The 19,614-nt window shown below is 36.7% G+C and overlaps 1 protein-coding gene across 3 annotated transcripts in view; it reads left to right on the top strand.

Moving 5' to 3' along the window:
* CLCN3 (chloride voltage-gated channel 3) overlaps nt 1–19,614 on the top strand; it is a 59,284-nt gene that overhangs the window by 3,626 nt on the left and 36,044 nt on the right. For all 3 annotated transcript variants that reach the window (XM_068187100.1, XM_068187103.1, XM_068187101.1), the window contains one exon: nt 6,581–6,756. In XM_068187100.1, coding sequence (XP_068043201.1) covers nt 6,597–6,756 — 160 coding nt within the window. In that variant the 5' untranslated portion in view covers nt 6,581–6,596. The remainder of the gene's footprint in view (nt 1–6,580; nt 6,757–19,614) is intronic.

Here is a 19,614-nt window from a genome sequence, read left to right as displayed (position 1 = left end):
GTACTCAAATGTGTGTTTTGCATGTTCATACTGCAGTAAGTACAATGAAGAAATGTTTCCTAATTGAAATAGTAAAAATGGCATTTCACTTCAGTACTTTGTTTAAATTCCAGATAGAGCTACTGGGGTGATTTAATATTTGACATCCTGCCAGTTTAAATTCAAGTACTTGTTTTCCTGAAAGATAAGTTTGTGTTTGAGGTCCTTCCACTTTTATCTTCAAATTAGTGTTCTCTGCCAAATTTCTTGGATTTTGATGTTTTATCTGCAGTTTTTGATCTACTGCAGCTTTTTCCCCAGAGTTTTCTGCTTTTGTCACATGTATATGGTGGGGAAAAAAATTCTGTTTTCCATATGCTTCCAAACATTCATTTTCTGATTTTGAAAACTGAATCTACAGATTTCCAGAGTATATCTAGGAAAGAAAACGGAAGATTCCTTTAAATGTTATTTGACTTTTTTGCTTCTGGTCTTGTAGACATCTTTAAGTTACTATCAATCTTACAGACTTACCAGTTTTCATCTTGTGCTGAGACGCAAATATTCTTTTAACTTGGGCAGTAAAGCTGCTAAGACACCTGAGAAGACCTAACAATCTGTGCACTAAGTACTTATGTCATTACCACAGTTAGAAAAATCTGGTTTTATTCCTAAGAGATTTTAAAGAATGTTTATTTTCTCTGGAGAGGTAGAGGATGGATTATTTTTAATAAATTTGATCTATGAACTCAATGAACTGACTTCATCTCTGTGGTTATATAACACATTTAAGATAACTCACCTTCTTTGCTGTCTGTTAGCTGAAAGCCTTTTAGTAAAGTACAGGTGATATTTCTATTTTTTTTTTTTTTTTTGTAATATTAAAAATCTAACATGAGCCCAGTTTCTATTTTTTCTTCATAAAATACCCACCATGAGTCTTGTTTTTAACTTGATACCACTATTGAGCAGTTTCTCTCTGGACTCTCCTGCCAGAAACTTATCTACCATTTGTAGACCCTGATGAAATACACATAATTTTGGAAATGCTCTTGCCAATGTTTCAACTAGATTTTACAGCTGGAGAGAAGAATATTCAAGTGAAGGCAACTTGCTGTGCATTCTGAACTGCTAACACACTTGATTTACGAAATACTTTGCTTTGGTGCCATTTGTGCATCTTCACTACCTTTGATATTTTTTTAAATTTCCTTTAGTTAGAATATCTGTTTTTATTAAAAAGCAGGAACAGGCAATTAACAATCTTGTTTATTAACATCAGAGGTTCACAAGTCTTTCTGAAAAAAATTATATATTTATTTCATCCTTTGAAAATTACCAGAATGGTCACCAGTAATGGTTGGAAGAGCTGTTTTTAAAAAAATGAGGTGGCTTCTGTGTAGTGGAGCAAAGGATGTCAGCCATGAGCAAGATCCAGGTGTTGATTACAGATCAGTCCTTCCTCACCTCGCTGCCTTAACACTGTTCCTTGAGAGGATCCCGTGCAAGAAGCAGAGCAAGTCTGCTGTCAGCACTCCTGGCCTTGACGTTTAAATGGCTGTATTTACTGCATCTGTCAGTTTATCACTGTGCTACTGTGATGTCTCTCCCTTTAATGGGAAGGAAGCACACAAGATTCATAAATGCTCATAGTCAAAAGGGACAACAAGAGTCAGAGGGTCTGCAAACAATCAGAAGGTTTTGTTAGTGCATTACACACTTGGCATGAAAGTTGCTATGTTAGTCTGTATAAGTGCATGGCAGTGGGTTTTGAATAAACGAATAGGGTGAAAGGGAAGAGAGAAAAAGAGATCACTAGCCTGATTGCAGCATCAGTACAGCTGATGAGATGTCCAAGGTCCTGGGGGCGCTCCTGGGCTTGCTGGGAGTACTTTTTAATAGATACGTTTCCTCACCAGGAAGGTAGGTTTCTTGTTTTCTGTGCAAATTACCCATCGTGTGCAGTCCATTCTTTCAGACCTTTCTGGCAATGGGCTAGAGAGCTTCAGGAGTCTGGGATAGTCTTGATTCCTCTCTACAGTCTGTGCCCACAGCTTGGCCTCCTTCCTGTGCTTGCACTGTACTGTGTTGTGCCTCTCTCTTGGAACTAGACCAAGGATGTTTGTCCTGGGGAAGTGCTACCCTACCTCTGCATGGCCGCTTCTCCAGCCAATCCTGTTCTTTTTCATGTTAGTACCAACAATTGTCTGTTATTACCAACAATCCCTGGTTGGCTCCACAGCCATCCAGTGATCACTGTTTGAGACATACACATTAGCCCCTTATCTTCTGGGATTCTACGGTTACACATACCAAGAAGAGAGCCCAGCCTTTTTTGTTTCTGGTCACCAAAGGCTTGTCACTTCTAGCAGAGTACAGTGGATATGTTCCTCTTTAGCTGGTGTTTTCTTCACTCCTTCGAAGCTGGAAATTTGTTAGTAGGGAGAGTAAGGACCAGGAACCAGCAGGGGTCTCCACAAGATTTCACAAGTAGTGGTCCTGTGTTTTGGAGAGCTCTATAGGATTTTTTCCTTGATCTCAGGGGCTTTAGTGTGTCTCTAAATAAACTTTAATTAAGACCTTAAAAATATGTTATTGAGGTTGATGCTGTTATTGAGAAGATGCTTGGAGTGAAACTGAGGATAGTGGTGCTTTTTCACATTCCAGTTTGACAATCCTAAACTATATTGAACTTGAATGAAATTTTTTGAAAGATTCTCCACTCAGGTGTGACCCTGAGCTTAGGAATCTGTGCACATAGTTATGGACCGCTCAGTTCATTTTTCTGATAAGTTGAAGAAAAGTAGTATGATTAACGAGATTTCTGGTGATGTGTAAAAGCTCTGCTCCATTGTGTAACTCTGAGATGACTTCAACACAAGTCCACATTAAAAAGGAGCAAAAGCCTTTAAAAACTGTAAAGAGACACTGTTTTAGTGTCTTTTCATCAAACAGAAAATTACTTAAGACTCAACAAACAGAAGTTACATTGTCTACAATGGAAACTCCAGTCATAGTTCCTGCCCTTCAAAAGAGGAGGATGGGTTTTACCTTTCAGTTGTCTTAACGAGTTGCAATGTTAATTCTCATCTAAATACGATCAGAGAAGGGACACCCGAGATTTTTTTTTTTTTTTTTTTTTTTTTTTTTTTGTCGAGGGAACTCTTCATCTTTTCTTTCCTAGACTGAATATTTGCACTGTAGGTACTGACCCATTAGTTTAGATATTAGTACTGTATCTTTCATGTATTTTAGGCTTGCTCCAAAGCAGCAGCCATGGACACAGTTGTTTACTGTGATTTGACTAAGGATCAGTACCTGCCTGTGAAGCTAAAACTTTTGAGTCATACTTGCTTTCATACTTAGTTCAGGTTCATGCTAAGGGATTATGTTGTTAGCTTTTCTTTTTCTTCTCTCTCCTTCTTTTTAAACTGTTGACTGAACACCCCTCCAAGAGTTTACCACTCATGGAGCTGCTTGTTACTCTGCCTGTGCAGGAGACTACTCTGCAACTCTTGATAGCAGAGTTTTTCCTAATGTATCAATAAATGGGGTTAGTTTAGTACCCTTAAATTGGAGTTTTCAGCTGATCCAGCCAGTTTGGTTGAATACTATGAAGTATTCCCGTTAGTAACTTGGTGAATGTGAAATGCATTAAAAAGTATTCGCATTAGTGACTGGGTGTGAAAGAAGCAATGCCTTCCATCAGGTAGGCTGCTATCTTTGTGCCAGTGGGTATAATTCTTAGCTGTCACAATATGGGTAGCCATAATCTCTCTGGTTATGACATTTTTGGGAGTGGAGATACAGTGATTTCAAATACTTTATACAAACTAAACTGAATGCCCTTAATGTTTGTCATCATATGATCAGAAACATGAGTTTGGTATTCATCCAGTAATTAGGCTCTCAGGTTTTAGTTGGTTTTCTGGTTTTTTTTTTTAACAGCTAAGGTGATAAAAAGTACTACCAAAATGAGTATTTACTATAGGTTCTGCTTTTGTGAAGATTAGGTCTATAGTGATGATATTCTATACTGGTATCTGTCATAAAAATGAAGAAACATTTCAGACTGGTGTTATATTAAGTGTTATAGCTAAGATTGTTAAGATTCAGTAGAACATAAATATGAATACTGAGAGGTTTTGTTGCAGTTTTAAAGCTAAGACTGTGCTTTACAAATATTATTTTTTCCTGTGGTTTTGTCTATGTTGTTCTGTTCATATTTGAGTAGGTCTCTTTCCTCCATGTGTGTCAGTTATATTTTGGAAGCAGCTGTGAATGAAACTAGTCTAAGCTTTACCTCTGGATATTTTTGGAAACTGACTTTTTATCTTCTATTTCAAGGCTACCTAGGAATCTACTACATAAACTCAAAGAGGGTTTTTTTTTGTTTTTAAAACTCAAATAGCATAAGCTAACTGGCGATGCTTCTTCATAACTTTGTTTTTCCAAAGATGACTTAAATATTGACCAAGATCCTTTCCTGAGGATCACAGAAAGGTTTGGGTTGAAAGAGACCTGAAAGATCATCCAGTTGCAATCCTCCTGCGATGGGCAGGGATACCTTCTACTGGACATGTTGCTCAAAGCCCCATCCAACCTGGTCTTAAACATTTCCTGGGATGGGGCATCTACAGTTTCTCTGGGCAAGCTGTCCCAGTGCATCACCACCCTCACAGTAAAGAAAAAAATTTTTGGTGGTTTTTTTTGGGTGCTACAGAGAATGATCTTCCTATGTATTTTTGTAAACGTTAGCATAAGCATTCCCTAAATTTTCAGTTTGAATTATTGAGTGTCCTTAAGACTTTTTGTGGTTGAAGCTTAACTTGAAGTGTTAAGATTTTTTTGTGCCTTTTTGCAAATAAATAATCTGATAGTGGTGTAAAAAATACAGTGAGAAATTCCTCACAATTCATTCCCCCATTTTCCAAGCCAAGAGTTTGGAAGATGAGTGATGTTCTCATCTTGCTTAAATATTTTCATGTTGTAGATAGAATAAATAAAGGAAAGCTAGATATGCTGAGTCTGTGGTAAAAATGGAAATGTAATTTTCATGATGGTGAGACTAAGAGAAAGAGTGGCTGCAACATGGCCTTTGTTTTAGAACTATTGTAAAATTCTTGTAATTTCTGAGTTTAAAATTTGTTTCTGATGGGCAGGTTTATTTAAAAACTAAAAAATGCAAGATTTTAAATTAATTTAATATGGGAGGTTTAGAATTTAGTGATAAAAGCTTAATTCTGCTTTCATTTTTTGGGCCGGTGTTCTGGCATAGATCTCCATACCTATATGGATACATGTTAAAATTTTGATTTAAGAATGGGTATGGAAAGTGTCTCTGTCATATTATTAAAGTACGCAGTAGTTGAAATCTTAAAAATAAGATTTTTATATATATTTATATATAAAATGCCTGACTATTTTATAACAAATAGTTACTTTTGAAAGTTCTTAACAGTTAAACCATTTAAAATTCTATATTGTTTTCAAAAATTTTCAGCAAATTACTCTTTGGTTCCTGTTACTGTATTTTCTCTACTGTAGAATATAGTCTTATGTGGAAAGCTTGTATTCATAATTTTAATTACATCTCCGTTTGCTTCATGGGCATATAGCATTCTCACTAAGTGCTGTTCTCTAGTAGGGCTTGTTGGAAGATGTATGACAGAGGACAGATGACTGCCTTTTAGCTTAGTTGTTAGTACTGAACAGAAAAATTGAATTTTACACTGATTTTTTAATTAATCAGGATTCTTAGTTTGAAAAAGAGCTCTTTTGTTAAGATAAATCATTGTGGTTTTTATTGGTTTGTGATTTTTGTGTTAATTGTGTTTGCTGGTTTCTTTGTTGTTGCTACTTTTTTTTTTTTTAGTTGTTTTTGATTTTGAACTATTTAAAGCAAATTAGGAATCTGGAAGAGTACTGTATAGTTTTCACTCTACCCCCCTTCTGGGGAAATAACAAGCCTTAGCTGCCTTTTTTGTTTTTCCTTTGAGATACAGAAAAATGTTTTTATGGTATAACAGAGCACATTCTGGAGATTTACTGATTGCTTGGATCAGCTGTCAGCAAATGTCTTGTAAAACTGGGTTTTTACTGGCCTATTTTGTCATTTCCATAGACATGTCTCTGCACTGGAAGTGGTTCCCTCAGCTGACTCGCTTCTGTTCCTGACCTTTTAATTGTAGAGCTTCAAAGAGAAGCAGGATGTCTGATGTTGGAGAGCAGAAAAATGCCCGTGGTACTAGACTGCAGAAAACTGCAGAGCCTTACGTGCTTTTTCTGCTATTAATGTAGCTGTTGGTTCACTGTTCTCCTTTGCCAATGTCCTTCCTGCCTGCACTGTATTTAATTAGATTTTCCACTATATGCTGTGCCCGAGTGCTCATTACTTTCTTTGCTCTCTCTAGTCATAACAGGTAAGATATCCTGCTTTAGCTCTCTGAAGAACAGAAAGCTTTTCATTTGTAACTTGTAATATTGTCACCATAAAAAGTTTTCCCCAAAGCAAGAAATACTCATTTTATTTTAGTACAAATTTCTTAGTGTTTTTTGAATATTCAAATAGGAAGTAACTTTTTTTTGTGTATACATACAGGTTATAAAGCAGCTAAATGGAGTCTGAGCAGCTGTTTCATAGAGGCTACTATCGAAACAGTTACAACAGCATAACTAGTGCAAGCAGTGATGAGGAGCTTTTAGATGGAGCAGGTGTAATTATGGATTTTCAGACCTCTGAAGATGACAATCTCTTGGATGGTGATGCATCCATTGGTAAGTTAATTTCAGCTTAAAAGTTTCTCTGGGTTGTATTTTTATGTGTCGTGAGGGTTTTTTGTTGGTTTTTATTTTGTTTTGGTTTTATATGACCAAATCTGATCCTTTTCTGTTAAGCTACTCTGTTCTTCAGAGAGAGGCTTTAAACCTGAAAGGGGTTGAACAGTCTTCTGTGTGCTTGCCTAACAATTACATTGTGTGGGATGACTTCTGATACAAGGCAGACACTAACAGGCTGCTGACAAACGTAAAACTTGTTCTCAAGTAAAAGGATGGCTATTCTGCAGCTACTTGGTCTATCTTCTCTGCAGTGGGATTTTGGAAGTCTCAATGTCTCCAATGTTTCTTTGATGCAAAAATTAACAGGCTGTTTTAATCATTACTTCTAGAGATAAATCTGTTTTGCTTCATTCAGCTTCACCTTTGTAAACGAGAGGCAAAAGCCAAAACTAGGGGTGTTGTTAGAAGCAACAGAAAGCATAATATGAGTTGAATTTTTGACTAGATAAAAGGTTGTAAAGAAAACTTTTTACAGTGAACACTATAAAAGCACTGAAATTATACGAAGAATAAAAAACTGGGAAGCTTTTTTTTTTTTAGTTTAAGAAAACAGTTCAGGTAGTGAAAGTATTAACATTCATTTAGCAATAGTCAATGAGGTGAACTGAAGGAGGGAAAGAAAGTAATTTGTGTTAAAGATACTAAACTTGGTTAAATGTAATGTGACTCTAGTCACTTAGTCTCACTTTGTTTAAAATCAAACTCTGCTTCCTGTATTTTTTGCTTTTTTACTGCCTTTGCCTCTTTTCTTCTCCCACTAGCAATTAGTTGTTTTCCTTCCTTGCAATGTCTCTTCTCCATATGTTTTGCCTTTGCTGCACTTATCAGTTGGATGTTGGCACTGTACTAGATGGTTGTGCCATATCATTATAAGCATCCTTCTCACCTGTATTCCTTCTGTCTAATTAGATACATCTTGAATGTGCAGTTGTTTAACTTCTATACCAATACAGGTATCACAAGCCAGCACACCTTCAATCTACATATTCTTCTGGCACATTACTTGGAGAACACCAGCATGCTAAAGTCCAGTGCTTAAAGTTGGGAAATTATTAAGTGAACAGCTGACTTCTGTATGTAACTCTTTGTTCTAAGTATCTGGCACTTCTAATAAAGTGAGTGCCTTGTTTGTCTAACATAGTATTTACAACCTGTACTGAAAGTCTGAAGCTACTCTGGTTATTGTTCATATAAATAATTTCCATCACTTCAAGCATGAAGGAGAAATGAGTTTACAGCAAAATAAATCGTTTCAGAGCCACTGTTCTGCCCTTTACTTGTTGTGAAAGCAGATCCATAAATTGAGTTCAGACAGATGAGGTGGTTGTTTTGTTTGCATTGTCAAAATCAGTGCTAATTACTGCACATGCCAGCAGCTCCCATCTTGTTCTAACACTGAAGTAACAGAATGTGGGTTGGTACATAAATAGGAATGTATTTTCTTTCTTGGAACTTTAATTTTTTGCAAATGACTTACCTGCATGCCCCAATTCTGGACTCCCTGTAACAGGCAACAAGAGTAATAAACTGTATTATTTTATTTAACTGAATGGTGATTTATGTGTCTCCATACACGGAAAATGTTTTATTGTACACTAAATCATAATAAATGATTATAGTAGATGAGTAGTAGAGTATATGAGTAGTAGGTCAGAATCTGATATTAGTTTTCTTTTTAGGGTGGTAAGAACATACTTTGAAAAATGTTACACATAAACTTCCATTCAGGAGGTGAACATCTGTGTTTCTCGTTCCTTAGGTGTCCAAATGAGTCAGGTGTTTTTTCTTCTGTGTTTTTAATACAGCAAATCTCAGTGGCAAGACAAAACAAGGGCTTCCTTGCACATGCCCATTTTGTAATTCTTTCTTACTTAGCATCAAATGTTTGGGTTTTTTGTATTATTATTCTTACTATTATTTAAATGCTCTTATCCTTTAGCTGTATTTTTGTTCTGTTAAGTGTAAGTACAGATGGATTCAATATGGAACCTTTCTCACCTCCTGAGGAAGGGCAGGACCATCCCAGTAACTGGAAGATTACATGCTTCTCAGCACTGCAGGCCCTCCAGAGCATGATGTGAATGCAGAGGCCTCAGGTCTAACTCTGTGCTTTAGCAGGTGAACCCTGCCAAAATCAGGACCCCTATTTAAAAATATGGTGGTTTAAGTTTGTGGGACTGGAAGAATTTATAAGCCTGGTATTTTAGCAACATTAGCAAAGTGGCAACAGTGTATCTGCAGTTCAAATGATTGTGGAAATAATGTAGATAAATTCAAAGCTGCATAGCTGCAGAATGTAAGCTTGTAGTACAAATGAGCACAGAGGTGAATTTATGCAATCTGCATAAGTTGCCATGGACAATAGAGTGTACATCAACATTTTACAGTTTATCTACATTATAAAATGTAGAATTGCAGATTTTTTAAAAAATCAAGACCATGCAGTGAGGGGAAAACGAAAGATTAAGAAATAGCCTTTCTTTATCTATCTTCTATTTTCAGCTAATGAAAATGGAAACATAAGTTGCATATACATAACACAGATAAATGTCTAACAATATGGAATTTCTAAAGTAATTGTAGTCTTTCCCCCTCATTCAGAGGGTAGTAAGTTAACAGAAGTCTGCTTATTTCACTAGGCTTGCTCGGTCCCTTGGCTCTCAGGACAGCAATTCTGTAAAGCTGCACTGTACTGCTATTCATGTTACCACTCATACTGAAGTACTTAACTGAGGTTTAGAAAGCCATTGGAGCTCTTACACAGTGGTGAATATGCCTTGTGTTGAAAGGCTGTGGAAATTGGATGATGTTGGGAAAGAATGCTAACCTCATATACTTCTTATGTGAGAATTTCCTTGATACTATATGGAACTGAACAAATGAACATTAACTGAAACCAGTAATCAGAAAGTCCTGTCGCCTAGACTCTTAGGTTTCTTTAATATTTAGTTGATAGCGATTTGTCTTTTTAGTATAATCTTATTTGAAAGGCTGTGGATAGTTCTGTGTTGGATAATCACCATTATCTTAAAACTGATGCTGTGCAGCAATCTTGCCTTTCTCAACACCATCTAAAAGCATGTATGTGACCTGTCCTTTGGTGCCTCATATGAGGAAAATACAGAAATTGTGATGATGTAGCATTGTAAACCAAATACATATCGATGTATAGTAATTGTGTATGTACAATGCCTGTTATGTTTCCTGGTAGCTGTTTTCTTAGCATGAAGGACAGATTTTCAATGGCAGTGTTATGGAGAACAAGTAGGTATTATGAAATTGTGGATTCTTTGAACGTAGTGTATTTTAACATGCTAAATAATTACATGGCCATGCATGTGGAGGCTTGGATGGCCTGTACCAAAGCCCTGCCTTGAAGGGATGCTGCCTGTCATCCTGTCATCCCAGAGGTCTCCATAATTTTGCTCAGAATTGAGGGTTTTTATATGATAAAAGAAAACTGCATTGGTTTCAACTGTTTTTTATTTAAGTGTAGGGCAAGTTCAGTAGAAGGTGGGTTTTTGTACTGTTGTCAGGCTGCAGTTTTTTTCAAGGCACTTCCTGAAATTAGATGATTAAACCTTATTTGCAGTAAAAATGGTTTGTAAATAAATGACCTCATTGGTGTTTACATCTTGATGTACTTTGATCTGTCTGTGGGAATGAGCTTGCATTCTTCTTGGTAGCTATAGAGATTCCCGCTTCAATTGAAGGAGCTTAGTTGCTTATATTGTGAGTTCAGTGTGGAGACAGCTTACAATTTGACATATGGTGTTAACATAAAATTGGCAATACTTAACCTTAGTATGACAACCTGTAAACTGGTAATTCAAAAGCTGCTGCTACAGCCGCTACTCTCTTCCTTGCTACTATCTCATTGCTGCTGAAAAAGAAAAGAGTAGGCCAGCAGGTCGTAGTGTAAAACTCTGCATCTCTCCTAAACCCTCCTTAACCATGATTTGGAGTCCCTTGCCTAAAGAGAGAGACCTAAACAATCCATTTTCAGTGCCTTAAATACTGACACAAAAAATCTTATAGTAGTGAATTAATATTATGGCATTATTTGAGGAAGAGAATGCAACTTTCAGCAAGTGCGGGCAGTTCAGTGTAATCAAGACATTTGTACCACAGGGGGGATGAGCAAGAGCTAGTTATCTTTTCCAGCAACTTGTGAATATCGTTTCACATGTATGCTTATTTCTATTTAACTATTGCTCTTTAAAAATAGAAGGAAGAATACAAAGAAAAGAAAGAAATACTTACTGTTCCTGTTGTATTCTTTATATGTGGAAATTGCCTTAACGGATTCTTCCTATTGTTCACCGCTGATATGAAGAAGAGCCTTCGAAGTAATTTTGCACCATTGGCATTGTTTTTATTATCCATCCATTCCATCCATGTGTTACAAAACTGACTTGACTGAACAGTCATTATGACAGTTTGACATATCACTTTCCTAAGTTACATATAACGTATTTTCCAAGTTGGCAATTAAAGAGCTCATTGCCATTCTTAAGCGAGGAGTATATTCACCCCCAAATGATGCCATACAGATCAAAGCATGAGATAACATGACTTGCTGTGATCACAAGGACAAGCACGAGGCACAGCTAACTTACAGAATGAAATTAAATTAAATTGTCAGTAACTAGTTACAATTTTTTTCCTGTTGGATTGTAATTAGGCTGCAGACATTTTGCTTGTGTTTCAGACTACTAATGCAGCTAAACACAGGATATCTGATAGTATCAAACCATGATTTCTTCTACTTTTTTTATTAGTAATGCATAAAGTTGATTTTGCCCACCTCTCTGGAACAGAAATTGTTATACATTCTGTTTACATGGGTAACTGGGCTAATTAACAAGGTTCTTCTTCAAGGATTTGAAAATTATTGTCAACAGTCATTCTCTCCCCCCACCCCCTTCCCCAGCTGACAGGAAGTTTCTTAGTTTAAGGAAAAAAAAATCTTTTCTTAGTTATGGGATGTCATTATTGAATGAGTGAATTTCAGTGAGTATCTGTTTATTATGCTAGTGATTTCCTGAACTCTAATGTTTGTTTTTCTTTGTAGTTATTGTCAAAAATGTAAATTCACTTGATATTGTTTTAGTTGAACAGCCTGTAATGATGTTATATAGCGTTAGTTTAGACATTAGGCTGTCCGAGGGATGGAAATTACAGCAGTGTGTGTGTAGAGTTTTAGTAACCAAGTAGTTTCTTGTTCTGTTAAACGTTTGAAAACAAATAATTATAATTTCAATATCTCATAAATACCTTGGTCAGCTCTTTGAGGACTTATTTGTCAACCCTACTAACAGTCCTTGAATGATCTCACCAGTCCTTCCTGCCGAAGATTTATTTAGCACATGAGCCTGATGCTTTGGAAGAAGATGAATTATAGAACTAATAATCCATTCTTTCCATCTTTCTGATATTATGTACTTTGTTTGCCTCTCTGCAGCTCTCCTGAAATGGTTAAAGCACATTGGCTTTGTCAACAGATGTTGCTGAGAAAGTTGTTCCCAACTTGATGGCTTGGTGTAGTGTTAGTATGTGTTTATCCCTCTCCCAGACAAATGGTGTGAATAGTGTAAAGTGAAGGAATGAAAACAGAGGAAGTGTGATGGCATACATGTAGAAAGATGAATCTGAAATGTAAAATAAAATAATTCAGTATAATGTGCCTATAAAGTCCTTAGGAAGGAAATAGACAGTTTTTTCTACAGATTTAATAATATTTCATTTATTCATTTTAATTTTGATTTGTTCTCTCAAGTCAGCCAAAGAAGGCAGATAGGATTTTATCCAAATTGATGTCAGGCTGTACTCTTGTTTTCTGCTTTTGAGAATATTCTTGCTTACCAGCATTTTAAAGTGAAAGCTTTACATCTGCTTGGATTAAACAGAAATATTATTCTGAAAGAGGATATCATGATGTCCCTGAAATGAGAACAGCTGTACTGAGTCAAACCGCAAATCTACCTAGCTTAGCATCCTGTCTCTGGCAGGGGTTAAAAGTCAGTGCTTAAGGAAGAGTAATAACAGGGTAAGAGATCAGCGCCACAGTACTTGTAGAGCAGTTTTTGTGTAGCTGATGTCCCCTCTCATCTGAGTGGTGGGTTTTAATTTTAGTCTTTTTCAGTGTATTTTTCTTGAACTGAGCTTTTCTCACAAACGCAGTTCTTTAGCACCCAAATCATCCCTTGCAAGCTCTCATAGCTTAGCTATGTTTTATGTAAAGCACCACCTTCTTTTCTTTATTTTGAACTTAAATCCAGGTATAAATACTGCTGAGAACAGATATAAGTGCCAGTCTTACTTAGGTTAGCGCTGGCCCATGTGTTAGCATGGACTGACGTGGATCTCCTTGTCACTTACCCTTGTATGGCATAAATGCTTCAGCTCTCTTTTGTGTTTTTAAGTTTTCATCTACAGTTGTAACTGCAGAAAATATTTCTGCTGATACAAAAAGTTTTGGGGGGTATTATTAGCTTATTGAAGTGAAACTGCTGTTAATAGGAAAAGGTTTGATATGAAACTAGGACAGGGTGACCTGAAACTAGGATGACTTGATTGTTGTGCCAAATACACATACCCTGATAAGCCTATCATGTGGTGGCCATACGCATGTAGAAACTAACAAGGATTAACACATGAATTACGTGGTGCTGTCACTGTTGTTAGAACAGATAGTGAAAATTTTATTTCCATTGCTACTTACTTTTTCTTCTCCTCAGTTATGTCTTTTTCAGGTTGAGGTCTTCTTATTTGCTTGGTTTGACATTGTAGCTATCCCATCCTTTGGATCTTCTTCACTGCCCCTTTCTGAACCCTTTCTAATATCACTAATTTAAGGGAGGGGTCAGAACTTCACACAGCATTTAGAGGATGGACATGTCCTAGAAATGGAGTAAGTTTATTCTGACCACTACTGAGTACTGCGTCATAGCTTAAAGGAATTCAAATATGCCTGGCATAGTGTAGTATTATGTATTAACAATGTACAGAATTGCTGTTGACACTGTTCCCAAAGCTTATTTATTTATGAAGAAGATGTAATATTCTCAAAGATAGAAGGTAAGCTTAACATACATATATATGTATATATATAGCTGTTGTGGTTTAGGAGTTGTACTCCCCAGTTTAGTTCTCCACTGAGACCTTCCAAACAATAATGCTTGCTCCACCTTCCCCCCCTTCCTACACCCCTGTGGGTGGATGAAGAGGAGAATTGGAGGAACAAAACGCAAAAATCACAGCTTGAGATAAGAACAATTTAATGGAAACAGCAATGAGATAAGGAAACTAACAGTAACAGCAACAACAGTAATAACAAATGTGTACAAAAAAAGAGAATGATTCACATGCAAAAATTCTCACCTCAGAGCCTGACCTGACTGAACCCTACTGCAGCCATGTGTTCCCAAGTGGAAAGGAATACCCTTCTTGGAAACTCGAGCGAGTCCCATTTCCCTACCCTGGCAATGACATGAGGTTGTGTGGAATAAGATAATGTCTTGGTGGTGGCCGTCCTGCTAAGCCAGGCCAGAACCAGGACAGTGCTGTGCCTAGGGAGGAATACGCCTTGGTGCTAGATTTTTATCCCTTCCAATATGCTTCGAACACCAAGTTGGAAATAGTGGCCAACAGTAAACAACCCTAAAACAGAGTAAGGGCAGTGGAGCAGGTAAGACCTATATCCTTGTATGCATCTATATATGAGGAAAAACAGAACAATCTCTGCAGCAGGATTTTGGCTAGTCTGAGAAAGGGGAGAAGTGAACTTCAGAGAAGGATGCCAAATCTTCCTGTTGAAGCATTTTAACTACAGCTTTAGTAAACTGGAGTGTGAGTACACATATACAAAGGTGAAAATGCAGCAGTACTTTTTTTTCTTAGTAAAAGCCTATCCTGTAAACAAAAAGTACAGAAAAAAAATTTAGCAGTAGTTAAGAGGCTCTTAGAGAATTGGAGAGAGCAACCTGTTTGCAGAAAATAGCTTGCTTTTCTTCCAACTCCTCCTCACATGATTAATACAGAGAAGTAGATATTTCTAGTATCAGTGTAAAACAGATCAATTGCAAAAAAGCACCAAAAAACAAACCAAAAACCAACCAGCCAACAAACAAGAAAAAAAACCCCAAACAAAACAAAACCCAAAGACTAACACACACCTCTCACACCTAGTAGCTATGTGTAGTCTGTTGATGTCTTTTCTTCCAGCCTCATTGGGTTACACATTAAGTAGTGTTATAGGCAGGCCCAGAAAGAAGTAGAAAGAAAATGGAGAGACTAGCCTTGCTTTCAGTGTTTTGTGAGAAGATGTCAAACCAGTCTTTAGGGACCAAACTTTTTTTTTTTCCCTGTAGTTTATTTTTGGTCTTAGGTGTTAATGCTGCATCATGATTTTATTATTTCCACTTTTTAAAGTCTATTTTTTCTTCTGCCCTGAAGTTTTGCATGGCAGTGGGAAACCTTAACTGCTGTGTCCCTGATTGGCAGTGAAGGTTCAACTTCCCTGAGGGGAAGTCAGTCTCAGAATTGATTACACAACATGCTTTTGGCTATATGACCTGTTCTACTGCATTCTGCTTGCTGGTTGGGTTTGACTTCTGTTACCACCTTCTGTGTCCAGAGAGTGAATAAAAGCACCATTGGAAGTTATACAAAACTCTAGGAGTATTATACAAAAACCTGTGGTTGGCCAGTAAAAAGTGAGTTTATTAGGTGAGAGCCTGAACTAAAGTGTTCTCTGGTGGGCGAAATGTTTGTGAGCAAAATTAGGTAACAACTTTGTGGGAAACAAGCAATTATGAAAAAAGAAACTGTGATTAAGAAGCTATTTTTTTCTGTATAATAAAATGCAATTAGGGAAAAATTTTACTGTGTATTACTGCTATGCACTTTCTTCTGTGGTTTTTTTAGTTCTGTGTTGCTTAAACCCCATCTTCCTTAAACTACTCAACAGCATATGCTATACATTTGTTTTCTTCTGCTTTTACATTGTGTTTGGTCTAAAATTTTTCATGTTGATATCTGTCTGCCTTATTGAGGCTTTTGATGAGGTGTCAATGGTTACAGAGTCTTCTATATATAGCCTGATACACTGATCAAGGACAGAATTCTGTATACTACTAATGAAGGAATGAAGTTCAAGACTCTAATTTACAATGCCTCTAAAATAATTTATCCTTCTTTTTTACTGTGTATCAATTAGAAGGTATTTATAACTGTACTTTTTTTTCTCTCTCTTCCCTTCCTCCCCATTGTTATATCATCCTGGACCATGTCTGAGAATTAGAACTGAGAGAACAGTGCTTGTCCTTTTATCATCTTTCATATTCTCGCAGCAGGCTCTATGTGACCCTTAGGAGAAAGTTGTATGATTTTATGCAGAATGAATGAAGTCAGGTTGAAGGGGATGCAACATAGTAAACTGAGACATTAGGAGAAGTCAACCTGGTAGAGGGGTTAGACCTGGGCTTAATTTAGCTGCATGGTTTGAGAAAAGGGTTAATAAAAGAAGAAACTGGGAGAAAAGGTAGGAGAATGAAGCTGGAAGGAAGACTAATGATGAAGCACAGAGGGTTTTGAGACATTCTATGTATACTTTGGGCACTCTGTTGTAAACGGATGCTTTCATCCCCCCCCTTAAAGAGAAGATGTATACGAGTTAAATTCTTTTTGGAATGGTTGGAGATGGTAGCTACTTTGGTGAGTGCTCTATATGTAGCATTTTTTCAGGAGAACATCATCTTCTAGCTCTGCTGAAAGAGAAGCATTTTTTGAATAATAATAGGAAAGAAAATGACAGTTAAGAGTCACCAAAATCTTCTGCATCAGTCACACTAACATTTGTAATTATCAGTCACGTTTTTGGCATCTGTTGTTATGCTGATGAAATCATTCAGCATCCCAAAACTTATATTTGTAATTTCATAAAAGAGATGTTTTTAATTTTCATTATCTAGTGCAACAAAGATACATAGTCTGTCTCCAAAATAAACCAAGTAATTGGGAGAAGTGAGAGCATATTTATTTTATATGCAGCAGGGTGCTTGGCTGTCTTCTTTAAACCTAGCTTATCTTTTAATATGAAATGGTGGGAAGTGCTTCAGAGTTAAGGTCTTCCCTCCAGCTTTGGGTAAGCAGGCTATCATACCTCCGTGGTACTTCCCTTCTTTTCACTGGCCTTGTTTTGTCCCTTCAAAACATATTTCCTTGGGTGCAACTGATTTGTATAACCTCTGACTTGTTCTTATATTGTCAGATCCTTTGCCTTAAATACGATTCTTCTCTTTTCCTAAACTGGAAAAGACAAAGTATGGAGAGAGGATAAAAGTGCCTTTTGTCATTCTTAGTATGCCTTAAAGGTGTGTCACCTGTGTATGTTCTAGTATTTTCAGAACAATGGACTTCTGCAAAGACAGGTGCATGTAAGTTATGGTAAACCACAGCCTGTGCCTGCAGAGAACAATGGGAGCACTCAGATGTGTGAAGTTATTTGGGCATGGAGGATTTCTGGGGTTGAGACCTAGTCTATAATTACTGTGATGACATTTGGAAAACAAGCTTCTATACACACCTGCTGTTTACACGTGAGCTGTTCTATGTAGTAAATTGGCAGTTTGAAGGGGCTCTCAGCCATTTAAAATAAGGTTATTGTTAAACTTGCTTTAGGCCTCATAAAAAGTGTTCATAATATTTTGTACTAGAGACACCATTTCACTGTCTATAATTTTGGAATTTGCAGAACTTCACAACAGAAATAACGGACACACTCGTTGGAATATAAAGTTGTCAGTTCAAGCCATGAAGTTTTTCAGATCAGGTAGAAAAAGAGTAATTTGGAAAGATTGAATTGCATAGGTGTTTAGATATTTACAAAGGAAAAAGACTGCTTGTCACGTTAGTATGCATAGTATCTTTCTTTCTTAAGAAAACCAAAACAACACAAAAACTCAAATCACCTTTCATGGTATTGTAGGTAAGTGAATACACACAGTGGTGATTGGTATGAACAATGAGAACACAAGCTACTGGTAACTGAGAAGGGAAAATGACTGCTCTGCTTTTTAAGAGTAGACAAAGGACTTATTTGGCAGCCAGTCTATAAGCAGTGACCTTTGAAAAGCTGTCTTTTTTAGTATTAGGTGGACTCTTGAAATTTCACGTAGCAAATATTAAGTCATCTGTTTTACACTGCAGACTTCTTGTTACGACTTTCCCTCATATCCACAGTTTATCAGATATGCTCTCGAACAAGTTGTATCCTTGACCTTTTCCAGCTCAAACTGGATTTCAGTCTTGGGGAGAAATTTTACTTTTGCCTTAGTCCAATGAACAGGTTTAGGCCAACAAGCGAGCCATTTCTTTGCTGTGACTGATTTTTATTATCAGTTGTAAGACATTCCAGGTTTTCAGTAACGACATCAAACTCCTGAAATAGAGGTGATCTTCCAGACTTTGTTAATGCAAGTCCTTTATATCCTTTATTTCATATTCTCTCAAGTATGAAGTTGAATTTATAGTGTTGTCATCTATAATCTACATATAATAAATGCACTAACGGTTCATTCTGTAATAATTCTTGCTTCAGGTTACAGAAACTGTTGTATTTCTTCCTGCTGTGAATGACTTCTTATTTAGAACCTTACAATAAGATTACAGACTACTTCCAGGTTCTGTTGAGGTAAGGAGTTAAGAATGCTCAGGGATTTCTGTTGTGTTTCTCTGGAAATAAGGGATATGGATTATTTGAAGTTAAGAGGTGCTTAGATTTGTCTTTTCACAGGCAAAAATAAATAATGATAATGCATAATGGCTCTGAGAGTTTTGCAGGTGCAAGATCTTAAAGATTCTGGGTTTTTTGTTAAAAAGGTTGTGGGAGGCCACTCTTTAAAAAGCATTTGTATAGGTGATAGCAAATGGAGTTGTCTGTTTTTTAGAATTGAGTATCTGTGGCTCAAGGGTTCCCTTCATCTTGGAGATAAGGTAGTCTTTAAGGTTTTGAAATATATTTTGCTATATGCTCATTCTCCCCCGCCTTTTCTCACTTGTTTTTCCACCTCTAGAGATACCAGAATTTTCTCAATGTTTGTATCAGAGCCGTATTTTTTAACATATAGTATATTTACAAGCCTGTGAAGTAAATGTAACATTTCTCTACGTCCTACTCTGTCCTCTACGTCCTACTCTGTCCTCAAAATGATCATTTGCAGTACATAGCTTGTAACATTGGCTTATAAGAGAAATTACTTCCCTAAGAACATATATGGAAAATTATTTAAGAAACTAATGCTTTTAGAAACTAAAATAGCTCTGCCATGCTTACAGAGGTGCACAGGCATACACAATGAAATTCATTCCTTTTTTGCTGTGTGAATGAAATGGAAGCTGGCCTTGTGCAGTAGGCGTGCAATATATTAACTTTGCTACCTGCTGAAGGGGAAGAGAAGGAAAACCAATATGCATACGTTCTGTATGTATTTCATTACCACTGGACCAACTATGGAAATCCCCTGGAAAATAGCATTCTTATCATTTGTTCTTATTAGCAATTGCAGGATAGGACCAGGACACAATCATACATTAAACATAAAATAGTATATTGATTCAGTATGTTATAGTATCTGCTTCAAATGGAAGCATGTAGTCAGTGTAAGATTTCTTGTCTTTAGATCCTGGCTGTTTGAAGTGCTCGGGCTTTGCCAGTGCTGTAACAGCCACGGCTTGATGATGCATCACATGAACGCCTTGGTTAGCATTCATGTGGGTTGTTGCCTATTTTGA

This window comes from Anomalospiza imberbis, chromosome 4 (assembly GCF_031753505.1).
Source record: "Anomalospiza imberbis isolate Cuckoo-Finch-1a 21T00152 chromosome 4, ASM3175350v1, whole genome shotgun sequence".
Classification (NCBI taxonomy): Eukaryota; Metazoa; Chordata; class Aves; order Passeriformes; family Viduidae; genus Anomalospiza; species Anomalospiza imberbis.
This window is presented reverse-complemented; position numbering and strand designations above follow the sequence as displayed.